At 35.8% G+C, this 19,815-nt stretch overlaps 1 protein-coding gene across 3 annotated transcripts in view; it reads left to right on the top strand.

Moving 5' to 3' along the window:
* GK5 (glycerol kinase 5) overlaps positions 1 to 8,698 on the top strand; it is a 36,779-nt gene extending 28,081 nt beyond the window's left edge. For 2 of the 3 annotated variants that reach the window (XM_026664596.2, XM_087965109.1), the window contains 6 exons: positions 823 to 927; positions 2,265 to 2,359; positions 3,060 to 3,163; positions 4,425 to 4,484; positions 7,210 to 7,343; positions 8,208 to 8,698. In XM_026664596.2, coding sequence (XP_026520381.2) covers positions 823 to 927; positions 2,265 to 2,359; positions 3,060 to 3,163; positions 4,425 to 4,484; positions 7,210 to 7,343; positions 8,208 to 8,362 — 653 coding nt within the window. In that variant the 3' untranslated portion in view covers positions 8,363 to 8,698. The remainder of the gene's footprint in view (positions 1 to 822; positions 928 to 2,264; positions 2,360 to 3,059; positions 3,164 to 4,424; positions 4,485 to 7,209; positions 7,344 to 8,207) is intronic. The other variant, XM_026664606.2, reaches the window with a different exon arrangement.
* Positions 8,699 to 19,815: the final 11,117 nt, after the last annotated feature.

Raw genomic sequence — 19,815 nt, 5'->3', positions numbered from 1 at the left:
AACTGATACAGGTTAAGTGCATTTATAGCTTTCACTTGGTCATAAGAAGGAAAAAAGCAACAGCAAAGTAAGAAATACTTCTTTATGGAAAAGACTGGATGTAGAAGTTTCAATTCAACCTGGAGTATAAAGATTATAAAAATTTTATAAAAATGTTATTTGAATAAGCTTCACAAAAGAGTTCTATGTTTAGGAGACCTCATATAAATGTGTTCCCACATTATTCAAACAGTGGAAGAACATATAACAATGAAAAAAATAGATTTGATTGTAGCTTATTGCTATGCTATTCAATAAATCACTAGTTTCCCTATTAATATAACCAACAGATAATTCTTGACTTATGACCAGTTGCTTAACTATTGTTTAAAGTTACAACTTACCCAAAAAAGGGGACTTAGGATCTGGATTCGAAGTTCCAACAGTAGGGCCCCCTCAGAAATTATGTGACCAAACTTTAGGTGCTTGGCAACATAGCTGCATTTATGGCCATTTACTGTGTCCTGTGGTCATGCGACTGCCATTTACAATATGTTTTACAAAATATGTTCAATTTTTGACAAAACTGCCACATTTGCTTTATGATTGCCACAAAAAAGGACATAAAATTGAAGTGTGGAAGAAGGGAAGAACTTCTTAGTTATTCTTCTATCCCTTGTACTGAGTCTTAATTCTCTGGTTATATTTCCAGAGGTTGTAGGGGAATTTGGTGAACGTTAGCATGTCTTCCGTTGTTGAAGGTTTTGCACTGAATCCTTTTCTAATGAATATAACGGGTCTATTGTGGCATAACATTGAAAATTTATGTTTTGTTATTTCAAGGCTTGTATCCATTGGTTGGTTGGAAAATTGGGAATGAGATCACCTACTTAGCTGAAGGCAATGCTTCTGATACTGGAAATGCTATCAAATGGATTCAGAGCTTAGGTGAGTTTAAGTATTGAAGTTGAATTATTTAAGCCTATGAATAATAAAGTAAAAAATGTTGCATCTAAATATGTTACTGGTTTTTATGTGAATGGATAAGGAAAACTGTCTTTTTTCCTTTGAATAATTCTGAAGATGTAAATTATATCAGTTCTTTTTTACTTTATTATCTAATGCCAAATGAAATACCAGGTAAAAGAAATATAAATGCAGTATTTAAAAGCTTGCATTTTATATTTTAAAACCACATGCCGTGAAAAGTAAATTTATGCTATTGGTAATATTGCCTGTATGCTAGAAGAAATATATTTTTAGATTTAGAAACTCTCTGACCCCCAAAGTTGTGTACTTTTATCACCAAGCAGTAAAAGATTTGCAAGATTTTACCATGGCATTTGCATCTATATTGCATTTCAAGTGGTAGATTGCATGCTTAGGAATAATGTCTTCCACAGTATCAGACATTCTGCATTGAAAGAAGTTCATATCTAGCTCTGTGCTACTTATATATAAATGCAATACTAATTTGTTATGCCATAACTGTCCAACTATTCCATTTCTTCTGGCACAGACATAAGAAGTATGCTTTTCTGCTGTTCTTCCTTATTTCCATTTGTTCATTCAGCTACTCCTGCTGAATATGCAAACAATGCCAATAGCGAGAAGATAGAATAGCATTTAACAGTTTCCTTCCTCAGGACAGTAAGAAAAAGCACATCACTCACTTTTTTTGAGAAACGGAAAGAGCCGTTTAAATTACTTTATTATAAAGAGGTGCCCAACACTTGAAATGCTAGAATATTTTCCAATACAGGTAGTCCTCAATCTTACAATCACAATTGAGCCCAAAATTTCCATTGCTAAGCAAGGCAGTTGGTAAGTGAATTTTGCCCCTTTTTGTGACCTTTTTTTGCCACAGTTGTAAAGTCACTGTAATTATTAAGTGAATCATGCGGTCATTAAGCAAATCTAGCTTTTCCCACTGACTTTGCTTGTTGGAAGCTGGCTGGGAAGGTTACAAATGGTGATCACATGACTCCAGGACAGTGCAACTGTCATAAATACCTGCCAGTTGCAAAGTGCCAGAATTTTGACCATTGGGGATGCTGCAATGCTCATAAATGTGAAAAATAGTCATAAATTACTTTTTTCCAGTGCCCTTATAACTGAACGGTCACTAAATGGTTTTATGTCTAGGACTACGTGTACTGAAAAGATAACCGAGGTAATCATCATACCTAAAGAAGCAGAAAGGACATACATTTTCTTGGGGTTAATTGTATAGAATTTTGAGAGTTGTTGATACATATTAATTCATATTTTGTGTGCTTACACAGAACTTTTTGACAATGTTGAAGAGACATCACAAATGGCACATAGCCTAGTAAATTCGGGAGGAGTTTGTTTTGTTCCATCTTTTAGTGGTTTGCAGGTAAAAAATATTGCCTTTAGTTTATTTACCTCAGTGACTGTTTTTCTTTCAAGTATGATCGTCCTGAATTACAGATAGTCCTTGATTTACAACCATTCATTAGTGACTGTTTAAAGTTATGACAGCACTGAAAAAAGTGACTTATGATCAGTTTTGACACTTAGACCATTTCAGCATCCCCATGATCAAATCTTGGGCGTTTGGCAACTGGCATTTACTGGTATTTATGACAGTTGCAGTGTCCCTTGATCATGTGATCACCATTTGTAAACTTCCCAGCCAGCTTCCAACAAGCAAAGTCAGTGGAGAAAGCCAGATTCACTTAACAACCGCATGATTCATTTAAGAAGTGCTTAAAATTATGGCAAAAAAGTTAGCAAAATGAGGCTGAACTCACTTAACCTTGTTTAGCAATGGAAATTTTGGGCTCAGTTGTGATTGTACATCAAGGACTAGTTGTATATACTTTATTCAACTTTCAGTATGTTCTACAATAAGTGATTTTCAAGGTAAATAAAATTACATTCTGAATCATCGTTGCTTATAGATTGCTTACTGCTCTTTCAATTTTCTTCTTACTATGCTGCCTCTTATTGTCACCTGTAAGTTATTCTTTTCCCTAATATTTCAGTCCTTTCTTGAACAATTGTCTTTAGAACATATCCCTGCATATTTTGTTTTAATATCTCTTTCATTTCAGATACCTGTGAATGATCCTTACGCATGTACTTCTTTTATGGGGATCACACCTACTACTACCAAAAAACATCTTGTTCGAGCTGTGTTGGAATCCATCGCTTTCAGGTACATGGATATGCCCTCTCAACATCGTTGGCCCTGTTCTCAGTATGCCCTCCTTATTCCATTTGTGTATATAGGCAACAGTAGCTGCATATCAGCAGTCATTATAACCAATCACATTTAGTTTCTGTTTTGTTCAGAACTCATAGTTTTTCAAAAAATTACCAAGATAAATGTTCAGTGTATCAGTTTCCATTGTAATACCTCTGTACTGTTGGATTTCTTCTTGGAATAAACTTGTTCATGTCAAGGGAAGGCAACTCTACTCCCTTAAAATACAAACACATCCATATAAGAAAATGAATCCCTATCATTATATCCCAGGGCTTACAAGCTATACAAACTCAAACCCTTGTTCATTCCAATGACATTTTTTGACAGTTGCTTTTTATGCACATTTCTTTCCAGTATCCTGTATTTTCTCCTCATGTTCAAATCCACTTCTCCATTTGTATTTCATTTTTGGCTCTCTACAAGATTTAAAACAATAGATTAGATAGATGGGATTTATTTTGCTTTGTTCCTTGCTGATTAAATTTTAAATTCAAAAATGTATACTATGGCTTTACATTATTTATATTACTTTTTGTTGGCAAATGAGAAAATGCATGATAAATGCTATCAGTTAGGAGATGCAAAAATGCTTAAATATTTTATTACTGAGAAAGCTACCTTATATTAAATATAGTAATCTTAATTATCACCTCTGCCTTTGTCATATAAAGCATAAGACAAAAAACTGAATTCATATATTCTAACTTGGAAAAGTGGTTATCTGATAAAATGACTGTGGATAGACTAGGAATATATTGTTATTAGTTTTTAGACTTTTGTACTAATAGCTCTATATTAGGATCATTGGAATTCTCATTATTTTTTCTGTCTTTAAAATGATACAAAACAATTTAATTAATTTGTTGACCCTTAGTATCTATCCTGCTTATGGTTTATTTTCTGGGGTTTTGTTGAATACCTGATGTATACTGCTTTAATCTTATGGGCAAAAAAACCCCTAAAATGTTATAAAAGAAAAGAAAACTATAGCTTAATAAAAACTATAGCTTAATAAACTAGAGCTCTTAGTTTATTAAGCAGTCTAATTTATTTTATTGTAGTTAATTTTAACTCCATTATAAACATGTTTAAACATCTAGCTAATTTTGATTGATTGTTGTTCCTTATGACACTTTATGCTTCTAATGTAATCGTTCCTTAGTATATCACTACTTTATTGAATTTCTCCCTCTCCATCTATTTTTTCAAGGAACAAACAGCTGTACGATACCATTACAACAGAGTTGAGCATTCCAGCTATGTCCATTCGGTATGTTTATATTGTATCCAAAATATTGAACATGAATATGAACATTTAATATGAATTTATATATTAAATAAGTTTTGTGCATGAACTTTAGGGCCCAATAGTTAAGTTAGAGCCAGTGTAATTTTGTTTTGGAGCCATTTCTTGCTGTAAGCTCCTGATCAAAAGATTTCTAGCAGCCTGTAGAATTATTTATTTATAGAGTTATTGTTAGTCTCTTAATGGTATTTGTGTACAGTTATACTTGTCAAATCACTTTTTTCTATTTTATTCTTTGGAAATCTAAGATTTGCTTGGTAATCTTCTTGTAAGTACAAACTGTGAAATAGAAAGTAGTTAATGTTACTTTTAAGAATGGTACATTTTATCAGCATAAAGTACACATTAGAACACAGGGGTGTCAAATTCAATTTCATAAAGGACCGCATCAGGGTTGTATTTGAACTTGGGGTTCCGGGGTGGCCAGGGTGAGTCTGGCCAGCTTGTCACTTAGGTTTGGGGGATGCCCTGTGGTGGCCAAAGTGCTTTTCCAGAAAAAAATGGGCTCCTGTGTGCTGCTGTGGCCCTTGTGAGCTCCACTTTCAGCTGCAATGGCCTCCTGCCACCTTTTGCCAGCAAAAATAGACCTTGGGGGGAGCACACACAGCCTTCCCGAGCTCCGTTTTTGTTGGCAGAGGCACTGTGGGCTGGTCCTTCACTGTTTATAGGATGGCCCCGCATACCAGATCTAAGCACCCCCTGGGCCAGATCCGGGCCCCGGCCTTGAATTTGACACCCCTGCATTTAGAGTATTACATTCATGGCTTACATTAAGCATTTCTACATATTACAACATGCATCATATTTGCTTCCATGTCACTTAGCTATCCTTTTTTCAGCTAGATTGAGTTAGACACTCTTCAAAGCATTGCCATGTTGCCATGTTACACATAGCAACATTATATGTTTGCAGTATTCTAAGGCTGTGAGTACAAGAATGCTGTATCTCTTGACAGAGAGATGCCTTTTGATATGCTGATAAATCCAACCAATAGTAATGCTGACTTCAGTATCACTGTCAACCTGGAAATTTCAGAAAGGATATTATCCTGTCAAAACCATGTTGAATATTCCTGCACTGGTCAATTGAACTACTTAATTTTCTACTTAATTTTCAGAAAACTTGTGAATTTTATCATAACTGGATCTTATACAGTTATTAAAAGTTCCAAATCAGATTCTTCAGTACCTCAGATATATCTGATTAAAATAAAATATAAAACTAAACATTTTCCAAACAATGAAAATCTCAGTCTCTTCATAATTACACTCAAGTTTTATTTAGAATTTAAAAAATTAATAAGCAATACCATTAGTTACTTATATCATAGTAGAATATATATATATATGTGTGTGTATGTGTGTGTGTGTGTGTGTATACATATATATATGTGTGTGTGTGTGTGTGTGTGTGTGTGTGTGTATGGATCTATGGTTATTCGGGTTTTCTCCCGCGTAAAATTGGAAGTATCTAGGCGACGTTTCGATGAAGTCTCATTCATCATCTTAAGGCTTGTGTCTTCGGCTTTGTGCTTCTCGGAGTAATGTGAGCTTGCAGCTGCTTCTTCCTTTTAACTGCTAGTGGGGGTGTGACTTGATTGGGTGGGGGCTTGGCTGTGTTCTGATTGGCTGGGTGTGTGTTCTCATTGGTTGGGGGTTTGGCTGTGTTCTGATTGGTGGGGTTGGCTGTGTTCTGATTGGCTGGGGGTGTGTTCTGTTCAGGTGGGGGCTTGGTTGTGCTCAAGTTAGTCTTAGTTGCTGGGGGATTTCAGCTGGTGAGCTGTGATCCTGTTGTTTGGCTTCGCGTTCGTGCCACATCTTCATGGTGGGCGTCAGTTCGCTTCATGTATGGGTCAGAGGGGTTTGAAGCGGGTAGTGATGCAGCTGCGGTATGGCTTCTGGTCCGTGGTCGTGTCTCATCTTCTGTGTGGGTGTGAGTCTGCTTTCTACGTGGAAGTGTGGTGGTAGCATCTTGTGTGGCCCTCGTGGGTGTGGGTCTGGTGTCATTCTTCATGTTAGGTACTTGTTTGTTAATGAGGGCGGGTTTCCAAATGGCTGGTAGGCGGGAGGTATCATCTTGTTTATTCATGCTGTGTGGGCGTTTTTCTATCTCCATGGCTTCTCTGATTATTCTGTTGTTGAAATGTTCGGTTTTGGCGATAGTTCTGGTATTTTTAAAGTCAGTCTCATGTCCTGTGGCTTTGAGGTGTTGGACCAGGGAAGAGGTCGGTTCTTCTTTTTTGATTGAGTTCTTGTGTTCTTCAATGCGTGCACTTATTCTTCTGTTAGTTTGTCCGATGTATGTGGTGGGACAGGCTGTGCAAGGGATTTCGTATACTCCTTGGTTTTCTAACTCAGTTTTGTCTTTAGGGTTTCTTAGGACGGTGGATATTTTTCTGTTTGTGCAGAATGCTGTTTTAATGTTGTGTTTTTGGAGGATCTTGCTGATTTTGTCTGTAGTGCCTTTTATATATGGGAGGAGGGCTTTGCCGTTCTCTTGTTCTCTTTCTTGGATTTTGGTTGCCTAGATACTTCCAATTTTACGTGGGAGAAAACCCGAATAACCAAAGAACCACATATAAATACCCTTGAAAACCTCAGAAAACATATATATATGTGTGTGTGTGTGTGTGTTTTGAATATTGAATATTGTATTTTATTTTATTTTCTCTCTCTACCAACTCTATAGAGCTGACGGAGGCGTCAGTAAAAATAGTTTTGTGATGCAGATAACTTCGGATTTAATCAAGAAATCAATAAACAAGCCTGACAGTACAGACATGTCTTGTCTTGGAGCAGCTTTTCTAGCAGGCCTTGCTATTGGTATGTTTTATTCTGAATACCTGGGGAAATCTGTTTCAAGAGAAATGGTCATTTATATCTTGTTGTACAAAACAGGCAAATAATAATGATATTTTTTCAAGAGTATGCTATATAGTTTTTGTTATAGTCCATCAAGTCAGCCCTGATAGGTGGGACAGGGGGTGATGGTGCCTGCAGAGTCCCTAAAGTCACTCGTAAGGATGAATGACCACAGGGCCATAATTTCAGAACTGGGTCATAAGTCGCTTTTGGAGGGCGTCAGCAAAAACTTGGAATGGTTGCTAAGGAACTGGTGATAAGTTCAGGATTACCTCTATCAATTCACAAATTATTGTAGTTACATAGTCAGATTTCTCTGAAGCAGCCAAGGAAACCTATGTAGTGACTTTGCTTTTCAAAAATTAATTTGCAATCATTTAAACCAAGGTAGAACAGAAACTACAGTAGTACATCTCTTACTGTTGACTATACTATTCATCTGTTTGTTTGTTTGTTTGTTTGTTTAAAAATACTTACATAGCTGCCTGTATTGTAGCAGAATACTGGGGAGTGCCCAAAACATTAAATCAACAGAAAGCTCCAACCATAATCAATTATAACTCTATTAAAAAATATCATCTCACTTATGGCAACACTTTCCTATACATCCTAGAACCATAATTCTGCTGAGAAATCTATATGTTATTATTTAATAGATTTATTCTGCAAGTTAATTCTGTAATATGAAAGATATTCCAAATATTTAAACATTGTGTTGTTGATATTCTTCAAACAAGATTTATATATACCTCTATACATGTTTTAATACAGGAATCATGGTCAACATGAGAATGACTGTTTTATATCTTTTTGTTTGTTTTTTAGGATATTGGACTGACAAAGAACAACTGAAGACGTTCAGGCAAACTGACATGGTTTTTAAGCCACAAAGAGAACCAAAGGAGTATGAACCTGCCATGAGTAACTGGATAAAAGCTGTCTATCGTTCTCTCTCTTGGTATAGCCAGGCATCTCAGTAATTAATAGTATTTACATGTTGGACAATATACCTCACCACTTTATTTCTGCTTTAGACTTAATTGTACTAAGCAGTTATTGTTCTTGGACAATATTCAAGCAATACAAAAAGTCTCCTGGAATAGTAGTGAACCCCAGGTAGTAGTCAAGAGACTAAATGTCTCTTGTGAGTGTTGTGTTCTCAGCGACGATAATCTATAATAGGTTTGATTTTATTCATGAGATCAATATATATATAGGGAATGTTCAGATACCACCCTAGGAGATTTCATATGGAAAATCTAGATTAAGATTGTATCAAAAAATTATTTCCAGATAGACAGGAGCATACCACATACTTCTGTTTTCTACTATAAATCATCTCCTTTTGGTAGAAATATATTTATTGGTATTATCTCCTCCTACTCCATCCCCAAATGAAAGAGACAAAGATGCATCCATATAGATAAATTGGTTCTAAGATTGGAGACTGGCTGTCTAGACTAGAGAGAAAAACAGTAAAAGCTTTTTGTTAATTTTAAGATGTCTTCTTTACGGTAAAAACTAGTAAGTTAAAAGTGAAACATGATGTAGAAAACAACTACTTGCCAAATGATGTTTCAAACATTAGAATACAAAGACCACTAAATTATTATGTGAATTGACTCACCCTTGCAATGATGGCATTAATTTATTATAATTTTAAAAATGGTAAAATCTGAACTTTCCAAATTGCTTAATTGGAAATTGGTCAGCTGTCTTCTATCTATGTGAAGAATTTAGGATTTGCTGATAGGGTCAGCATAGTCAATATTGTCCAGTAAACTTTGGAAGTCTTGATATTCTGATCTAAGAGATAGGGAAAAACCTTTTAAAAGTTAAGTTTTTAGAATCTTAACTTTAAATTTAAACAGAAATGAAAGAAGCTTCTCTTTCACGTGTTTATTCAAATATTTGATGTTTAAAAATAAAAATAGATGCTTTTTTTTTACTCATTATAAACCCAAAGCGGATCTCATTGTTACTTTTCCTGCACTATACATTTCAGTACCTGATACTTCAGAACTTAAAATTTTTATAGCAATCACTATCTCTATGCAGTATGTAAATATTGAAAGTAGAATATTTGGGAAATAATACATATCAACATACTGCTTTGTGTGGTAATTTCCAGATTGCTGTGGTTAGGCCACAGATTGTTATGAGCCAGAATACATGTTTGGTCTTAATTTTGCACTAGTGCATTGACATTACATGTGAAAAAGATCACTATCATGTCTTTGGCCAATCTAGATTGGCTGATTGTCCTAGTTGAAAATAATGTCATATGCACAGTCTAAATTTTTATCAGATTTTAAGAAAAGTACATGAATTTGGTCACATTATTTTTATATTTGCATGGAACCCAGTTAAATTTCTGCAAAGTAATTGTAATTTTTATTTCTTAGAAATTACGCAGCACCTAAATTTTGTCACTAGGAAATTTCAATTTTAAATACTATATAAAGTAATTTTCAATGCATTATAAATACCTGCTGGCTGAGATTAAGTCCAGTGCTATGTTCTATACTTGCCTAAAAAGCCATCTTACACTAATTCAGATCTATAATCAATTCAGCTCAGTACTCACTGGTAGAAGTTCAGAAGATTCCTAGTATTAAGAAATACTAGAAAATATAGAGAGTCTTCAACTTACGACCATAATTGGGACTAGCATTTCAGTTGCTAATATGGTCGTTTAGTGAGTCATCATGTGATCGGACCTAATTTTATTAATATTTTTACTGTAGTTATTAAGCTGATCATGTCATTAAGCAAATCATGCAGTCATTCCCAATTCACTCTGTTGTCGGAAGTTGCAGGAAGATCATAAATCACAGTCGTCGTGTGACAGCAAGATGCCACAACCATGATAAACAAGAGCCAGTTGCCAAGTGCCCGAATTGCAATCATGTGACCACAAGGTGGCACAAGCAGTTGTAATTTCAAATGTGTGTTTTAACTCATTTTTCTCCCAAGGCAGTCATAACATCCAACCATCATTAGACAAAAGGTTGTTAAAACAAGGATTACCTGTACATTTGTAAACTTTATCTTGGTATTCAAAAAATACTCTGTAGTGAAGTGAAATTAATTTTTGTCTCAGAAATTTCTAAGCCATGTATATATCACTGTATATATCACTGGCTACCCAGTGACATATCTTTGGTCTGAAAGAGAGATAGAAGCTTTGCAGCAAGGCAATCCTTCATCTACGACCTATTTTGTGATGGATCAATATATTCATCAGAGATAAAGCAGAATTGAACAGAAGGATAACACAAAGGAGAAAATGAAGTTAAGTGAGTTAAAGATTTGTAGGCAAGTCTCAAAAAAAATTGCACAAGTTTTGTTTCAAGTAGTAATATTGAATCGCAGTTAAGTATGAAAATCACTGTGTGATTTGAATCGGTTGAATTGGCTTCAGGTCCTGCCGACATTTTGCTCCTAATAAATTCATTATAGGTTTTTAAGTTTTGCTCGAGGTTCATGATTTAATTAGGGCAACTGCCAGAATCCTGACACACTGCAAGATTCTGATTTATGGTGCTATATATCATAATAGCAAAGGCGTAAGTGCTAGAAGAAGGAATGGGAGCAACTGGGAGCTTTCTTTTAAATTCTGCATGTTAGTGCTTTCTCTATTTCTTGAGCCAGAACATAATTAGGATAGTTAATTATATATATTTCATCTGCATTTTATACATTACCGATTATAGTAACTAGATTATGTGAATTATAGGACTGATCTATGTCTAGTCACAAGAGCTGGAAAGGTTTAAAGACACCCACCCACCCACCCACACACACACACACACAAAAAAAAAAATGCCAGTCCTCTTGTAGAATACTCATCACATGCTATTTAATTGAAAGAACTATTTCTATTCTATAATAAAATTAATTGTATTGTTCTGAATTAATGTACTGATTAATTTGAGCCACTACTTTGATCAAGCAATCTCTACAATATATACTGTATAATATAGCTGTATTTTGTGCTTATATTTTCATAATATATGATTTGTAAATTGAAACCAGCTGTTACAAAGTTCTAAATCAAGGCTGCTTTAATTTATACTGTGATCTATTACTTCAGATGTATATATTGAATACTCACTTGTAAATATAAGTTCCAGTCTCAAAATATTTTGAAACTATAAATATAACAGACTGATTCTTAATGTATTGAAGTATGACATTTAAGAGGAATCGTTGCTTATTAATAGTTTTATGCACTTGCAAATGGGGTTCCCAGCCTGGGGTGCGAGACGATATTCCAGGGGGTGCGAGAAAAGTCCAGGTAAATAATAGGATATTGGCTATATGTTGGCATTTTTATTTATTATTTATTTCAGGGGGTGCGAGGTTCGAGTGAAATTTCTTTAGGGGTGCGGGGCGAAAAAAAGGTTGGGAACCACTGTCCTATACTGTAAAAATGGTAACTCAGAAACGAATTGGGTCGAAATGGAGAAAAATCTGTTCTGCTTAATTACTTTGTGCTGAATTCCCGTTTTCTCCAATTTCATCAATAAGATATTGTTGTGTTTTCTTCTGACCTGGATCATCATCTTTAGTGACTCCATAATCCCCTGTGGGGTAGAGTCTGGGCAACTGAATAGAGATGAGTGTTTACTGGCCGGATGTTCTTCCTGTCACCAATGCAGAGTTTCTTTCAGAAGATACATTCTCATTGTGCCCAGAGTAACATCTGCCCCTACTTAGTATTGAACTCACAGCCTCCTGATTTGAGGCGGGAGCTCCACTTTTAGGCCACCATACCACTCATTTCTTCTGACTTGGATGCAGCTCAAGAATTCAATTCCACTGCATTTTGTGGATTTTATTCCCAAATAACATTATAGAATTGCTGCATAAAACTTTTATTGCAATAAAAAGTAATGTCTTTATTAAGCTAAACCTTAGTTTCAAGTAATTAATGGATACAACTATATAATTTTCTAAGCAACAGTAGAGAAGTGGTTAACATTGCTTTCTTCTGGGCTATTTTCAATTTCTTAGATCATCAATGGACCTGGAATTTCTATGAAATTTCTCATCCAAATAGTAACCAGGCCCAATTCTGCTTAGCTTCCAATGCCACATCAATACATTCTGAGCCTGTCATATTTTCCTTGATGTTAGGTTAATAAAGTTTATTGCTGACAAGTCCCATATAGTTAGCAAAGCCAAGAAGTAAAAATAACATGTTTCAGTGAAGTATCTATAAAATAAGTCTCAGTTAAATAAAGAATTTTGAAGTCCCCATCTTGAAAGTAGTCTCTTTAACATGCATTTCTCTCATCTGAGCTGCCTCCCCCCCATAGATATGGAAGACAAATTCAGGGATTGAGTCCCGCCCCTTAGCTTTTGGCAATCCAGTGACCTGTGAGAAGGTTGGGAATACATAAGTAGATAAGCCAATAGGCTTGTCAGTTCACTCCAGCATGTCGTCCAATGGGGGAATCCTGTTCACTTCCTCAGGAGCAACAGGCTCAAACCATTCCCAGATAACGGCAAGAATCTGTCACAAGTGCCTCCACTGAACCAGCAACCTTGGCATCTAACTGGGAACAAAGCCATGCAATTTTGTCTTCCAGAAAATCAGCAAATTCCTCAGCGTGCTTCTTCAGGTTTATCCTCCTTCCCCGGGAGAAGACAGCTTGCCATAAAGAGGGTTGCTGGTTGATCAGCTGCAGACACAATTAGTGTGGAGAAGTACTTACGCTTCATCACCCGAATTGCCATGAGTTAGGACTTAATAGCAAGTCTTACCCATGTTTGATTGAGTTTGTCCCGTGTCTTCTGCTAGCAGTGCTCTAGGCATCTCTTTATCCATGTCATCCCTCTCAATTTCTCCATATACCTTGTTGGACAAAAAGGTCTATGGGTTAGGAGAGGTCGCATGGACACAATCCTATCCAGAGCCTTTAACTCAACGTTTAAGTTACAATTGTAGATGTTTTAATAATGTTTAACCATTTCTGTTTTTTTCAGACTTATTTTAATTATGTTTCTGTTTAATGTTCTCTGTTGTAACTTCCTTTGTTGAAATCAAATGAGTCATTTTTAGCAATTTTTCACTTACGCACAGTACATGATGAATTTCATAGCAGTCTGGACTCTGTTTCCTGTCAATTCAGTTCTGGACATCATGGTGATGCAGAATTGTATTTTTTATTTCTTGATTTTTCAAGAACTCTCAAACACTATTTTGGGTTGGAGATTTCAGACATTAGAACATATAATATATGTGGTATCTCATCAAATGTTTCTAAGTTGTTGAATCCTATATATATTCATTCCTTGCTTCTGTCTAATCGCTCCTTGAATAATTCAAAAATATGTACATCTGTATGTCTTAAATCAGGGGTGTCAAACTCAAGGCCTGTGGGCCACAGCTGGCCCATATCACCTTAGCCTGGCCCAGCCCATCCAGGTAGGCAGGCACACAGGAAGTGAAAAGCATGTGGAGACTGGCCGTGCTCATTGGCCTTGTCCCGCCCAGCCTCTCGCCTCTGATCCTGGCCTCACCTTGCAACAGCAACCTTGAGGTAAGTGTGGTTGCACGTGGTGGGAGGGACAGCCAAACTGCATGAACTGCAATGGGGAGGGGGAGTGAAAATAGGAAAGTGCCACGAGCAATGGGCAGGCAGCAATGGGCGGGGGCTTCCCATTTGACCTCTCCCCACTGCCGTTGCCTTTCCACCTAGACTAGCTTACAACCAAATGGAAATGCCTCCCCACTGTGCCCAAGAATCTAGATCCCCCCAGCCTTGTGAAAGCACCGATGCCCCACTGGTCCTCCTGGCATCAGAAACTGAAGGGCAGGGCAGGAGTGTAAGGAAGCACGATACACCCATGGACAATGGTCTGTGCTCCACAGAGGCTCCTGAGCTCCCGTTGTCAGGCAGACAGAATCAGGTGTGGGGTGGCATAGGGCGGCAGGCCAACTGCCCATTTGGTGTCAAGCAGGCAGGATAAGGTAGCTGGCCTGCCGCACATCACCGCTGTTCACCTGCTTCAGGGAGCTGGCACAGCTTCTGCAAATGGAGGAGGACTGGGGTGGGTGGGTCATACAGGCAAATGGCAAGGATTAGGGTTAACCATAATCGGCATTATGATTTCTCTCAAAAGGCCAGAGCTGAAGAAGCTTCTTGGATGAGAAGCTAAACATCTTCAAAGAAAAAACAAAGTCCAGTTGCCTCTTGAAACTACCTTGACAAAGGTCAATATAGTTTTGATCTGTATTTTGAACTAGTTCTTTATAAGAATTCATCTTGTAATCAGTATATCTTTACAGCAGATGGCAGTAGAGTAAAAGCAAAGGCATAAAAACCTACCAGTAGCATGTGTTCTGCATCCAAGAGAAAACACAGCTTTCTCAGTCTAAATATTACCTTATTCACAAAAAAGTTAATTTAAATTCAAATAATGTTCTGCATAGCTATAGTCTTTAGTATAAGAAATAATATTAAAATACTATCAACATTTCTAAATCATATTTGCCTTCCAGTAGACAAATGTGATACGTGACATCAGAAAATTCCAGTATTGTTTAAAATGCTTAGTTTTTTAATTTTAAAAAACTTCCCCTGTATCATTCCCCATAAAAAGAATCCATCTTTGGTAAGTAAACAGGTTTATTTTAAAATTTGTATTCTGGTTCTGGAAATGAATGCAGTTTCCGGTGCACTAGGTCAAAGATAATATTTTGGCTTCAAGATATATTTGCATTGATTGGCTGATATTCTCCCATTGTGCTGTTTTAGTTACAAAAAGGTTTCTCTTTTTGTAGTCCTTTTGACTTGGGATAAAGGTACAAAAATGTAGAATTTTTATTTACATAAACAGTTTTAAGAGTTTATTCATATAAACCTGTGTAGAGTTGAGTATATAATTTCCTTTGTAAAGTTAGGAGGAGCACAGTGGTTCTTGAGGTTAGGATGCTGGGCTGATCAGCAAGCTCACATTTGAGACCTGGTTTCTACTCTGGGATGGGGTGAGCTCCCATCACATGCTCCTGCTCCTCCCGACCCAGCAGTTCAAAAATAGGTGACTGCGAGTAGCGGGATGGGTGTCACTTTGGGGGGAATGAAAGGAGCCCCCAACTGGACATCCTCCCAGCAACAGGGATGTTACTGTTCAATTCTTTCAACCCGGAAGCACTTCAATGCACCCAACACCAATATAGTAGCAGTGCAATTGGAGGCCCTATCACTCACGTTTTACTTATTTTGCATGCATGTCTGGTCTCTAGTTCAGGAGGAGGAGAAGGAAGAGCCGGAAGTGGAGGCAGCAAGGAATAAAAATGATCCCAATGCTGACAGAGTCCCCAGGTCATGAAGCTTGAGAAGTTGACATGTCCACCGGAGGGCAGACTGAGGCAGAGTAAAGGAGGAAGATCCATTGGGGGAGGGCGGAACAGTAGCACAAAAGAACATGACAAACCAGAGGGTGGGGTGGTGGTAGACACGGCAATGGAATACAGTGGTACAGAAAAAGATGGGGCAAGTGAGTTGGGTTGGGGAGAATTGAAGCAGATGCAATTTGTGCAGGTCTGAGAAGGACCAAACTAGGAATGTCAAGGACTGCCTGTATAATCGCATTGCTTAGCAATGGAAAATCTGGTCCCAATTATCATTGTTAATCAACAACTACCTGTAACCGAGGTATAATACAGTATAGTTGTCAGAACTGAAAATAAGATGACTTTCCTTTAAGTTGCATGTATTTTAAGATGTTTTCTTCAGATTCATTCCTGGTTATGTTAGAGCACATTGTTAGAACATATCATGTGATCAGATTTCTGCTTCTTCCTTGGTACAGGCAGTCCTATAAAATGTTTGACTAAACTTGTACTTATAAGTGGGCTGCCTACTACTAAAAATGGTGTATGGTATTCTTTCTTGAGCCAATGAAACCATTCTATGTTTTTATGCTTCCTAAAAACTGCTGAATATGCAACCTGCTTTGCAGTGTTTCATAAAAATACTGCACAGTTTCAGCTGTTTTTTTTTATATTATTCCTACAGCCTCTCTTGTGTTTGGGAGTATTTTGAATTATTTAAATATAAAAAAGTTGAAGACCCCCAAAGGTGTATTTCTTTTTTTTAATCTTAAAATCTGTATAGTACATGTTTTCCCTTTTTCTTTTCTTTTTCACATATATGTCAGTGTTCAATGTTTTTTTATAAAATATATTAACAGTGTGGTATGAGAGTTTTCTCTAATAAGTGTCAATTAGGACATGCCAAAAGTAGAAGTAAGAAAAAGAATAACACAATCTTCAGATTTTTTTTTCATATCCAGAGGCAAAAATAGCTTTCTCTTAACAATTATTAATAAATACTGATAATGATCTTTATAACTATGTCAAGTACATTCAGGTCTTTTGAGCATTCTGTCTGTAATTTCACTAATTTTAATCCTAATAACCTGTCCTGTTTATACATTAATAATCAGCCTCTAAAAATTAAAAATAAATTAGCATTAATCATTAGATAATTTATCTTGTTTGGGATATAAAAACAAATGATACATATTTGATATAGGTGATGAATCAGAAAGCAACAAATCAACAATAATAAACATTGATGTGCAACAAAGGCTTTGTTTTATTAGACAGGAGAAAAGAGTGATATACTTAAAATAAGTTATATCACCTTTCCCACCCAGGTTTGTTTTTTAACACTTGCAATTTTAATCAAGGACTTCCCTATTGTCTGATACAAGATCCCTGAAAAGGCTAGTTTTGCACATCAAAAGAAATGGCTCTGGCTCAAAGGAAAAATATGGTTTCCTGATCTTCAAAAGGAGACACAGCCTGCCATGCTAAAATGCTAATATCACTTTTATTAAAGTGCTGATAATAGAGTATAAAATTCTACATACCTGTTGCGGTCTAGGTGCATAGTGCAAAAACTGACGTGAGCATTTTTTAAACAAAGGGATTTTCAGAGAGTGTACTTTATTTTGTTCAAGAATACATATATTAAAGATCCAGTGTTCAACCTGCTATCTGAATATATTACACTAACAAAAATTACTTGAGACCGTAAGGAAATACTATTATCAGAAGCAACTTACCATTCAGTAGCATTGTATGAGAACGAGCTATTGTCCTTCTTCATGAAGAATTTGATTTCATGGAAAGTGTAGGTCCTAGTCTAATTTGGTTTAATCCAGAAGTTTTTCCTTATATTATTCTGTGGAAAGTTTCTACTAGTTTGAATAGATAATACTAAACTAGTCTAATTTGACTTAAATATTTGTGAGTTTTAGACAAATCCCTGATTTTATAAAATATGCTGTATTATAAATATTGTATTTTGAGCTTATAATACTTTGAGATAGCTTGAATTCAAAGCATACTAATGATTGCTAGTCCTTTTTTTAATTGAAAATATTTTGATTCACTAAATTTTAATTGAACTGATTAAATTCCAAAGCTGATGTTTTGTGCTTACACAATCTAATATATCTGTTTAGATGGTTAATGTGAATATATAGCATTTATTGAAAGCATAAGCATTGTGTGTGAGTGTGGTGTGCATGTATATGTGTGGAGAGGAAGAGAGAGAGAGAATTTGTTTTAATTTGTAGACAGCCATTGGATGGCATTTAAACAGCATTTAATGCTATCAACAATAATCCTTCTGAAAGTGGTAGGGAATAGAGGCAATGATCTGTAGTAGTTCCATTCCTACCTGAATGACCAATTCCAATCAGCAGTTGTTGGAGAAGAGTAATTGAGTGCATAGTTGATCTAGTGGAGAGCATTGCAGTGTTCAGTCCTCTCCCCATGTTACTTAACATTTATTTGAAACTTTGGAATAGATAATCTGCCTAGTATGGTAATGATACATAACTTCACATTATTGTCCTGCAACGGATTGGAGATGCTTTGAAGGTCTTAAGCTGATGTTTGGAGGTTATTGAACTGAATAGAGAAAAACAAGTTCATATTGTTTTACTAGCAAAAGCTGTTCATCATAAACCTCTACAGTTCTCTGAAACATTTATTGTATGTCTGAATCATACTCCCATGAAAGAGCCAATCCTTCCCTAAACAGTTCTTTGTATCTTTATAGCTAGAGTAATAGGTTGTTGATATGCTATCCTTCCTTCTGGTTTCAGACAATCCAATTTACTGGCTAAATTTTAAGCCAAATTAAACACAAGTCTCTTTTCAGTCAAAGCTAATATTATGTTTTAAGTGCTAAGAACATTTTCTTGTCCATATAGTCTACCAACCTAGATTTTGACTGAGTAAAACATACCATGTAAACAGAGATTCTGATTTTTAACAATAGCAGCAGCAAAATATCAGCTCTCCTTATATTTGCCTCATTTCCAGTGAAATAAGAAACATTTTAAATCCAGTTTGTATAGAGTAGTGGTTAAGATGCTGGTCTAGAAACCCAGGAGACTGAGTTCAAATCCCACCTTAAGTATGAAATCCAGCTAATTGATTTTGGGCCTTCACTCTCAGACCAGCCACCTCATTGGGTTATTGTAGGAAATAGGAAGCAGGAATATTATGTATGTTTGTTCCCTTGAGTTGTATATTAAAATGATGGATAAAATAATTAATGATTAAAATATAAGTAATAATAACAATACACTGGGTTCTTGGGAAGGAATTGACAGTTGTATAAAAATGCCAAATTACTGCATTTTTATGTAACAAATTTAAGAACAATTTATTTTATTCACATTTTCCTTCATGTTGCACACTAGAAAGCTAACTAGGCATACTGTATTAATCATAAAGTGGCTTTTAAATGTATCATGAAAAAAGAGTTGGATGTAATTGTACTTTCCAATTTCAGACCTTTGAATAGCTTTATTTATAGTGATGGTGTGTTTACAGTAGTTTTATGAAGTCGTGTTTATACATTTGTATTAAATGGATTTTAATTATTTTAGGCATCTGTAATCAGTTGCTGATTTATTTATCAGTACTGTTTTTTTTAAATAGGCTTACTATCAAAAGAATATTAGAGGGTGTGCTCTCAATGTGTTGATGATAATGAACATTATTTCAAAGGAGAAGAAGGAGATCAAATGGATAGAGCTTCCTATAATCTCAGCTACAGAATGCCAAAATCCTTGGGAAGGAATAGAGAATGTAGATTGTTGAATATAGTAATTTCCATTACAAAGAGAGGATTAATAATAATTTTACATTTCATTTGTATATATTTACATCATAGGAGCCATAGTTATAACTTACAAATATTCTTTAACAAATTGATTGAACTATATTTTATTTATTTAATTCTTTATTATTATTTTTTACATGGCCACCCAATTCACTCATGGTGAGTCTAGGCAGCTTACAGAGATAAAACCCCAAATACAAAACCTAATATACACTGCTCCCTCCAGCAACAGCTCTCAACAAACTACTTGATGGGTTCCAAATAACCTG

Source organism: Notechis scutatus, chromosome 4 (genome assembly GCF_049901735.1).
Source record: "Notechis scutatus isolate UNSWTSFEM ecotype Mainland chromosome 4, rNotScu1.2, whole genome shotgun sequence".
Taxonomy (NCBI): Eukaryota; Metazoa; Chordata; class Lepidosauria; order Squamata; family Elapidae; genus Notechis; species Notechis scutatus.
This window is presented reverse-complemented; position numbering and strand designations above follow the sequence as displayed.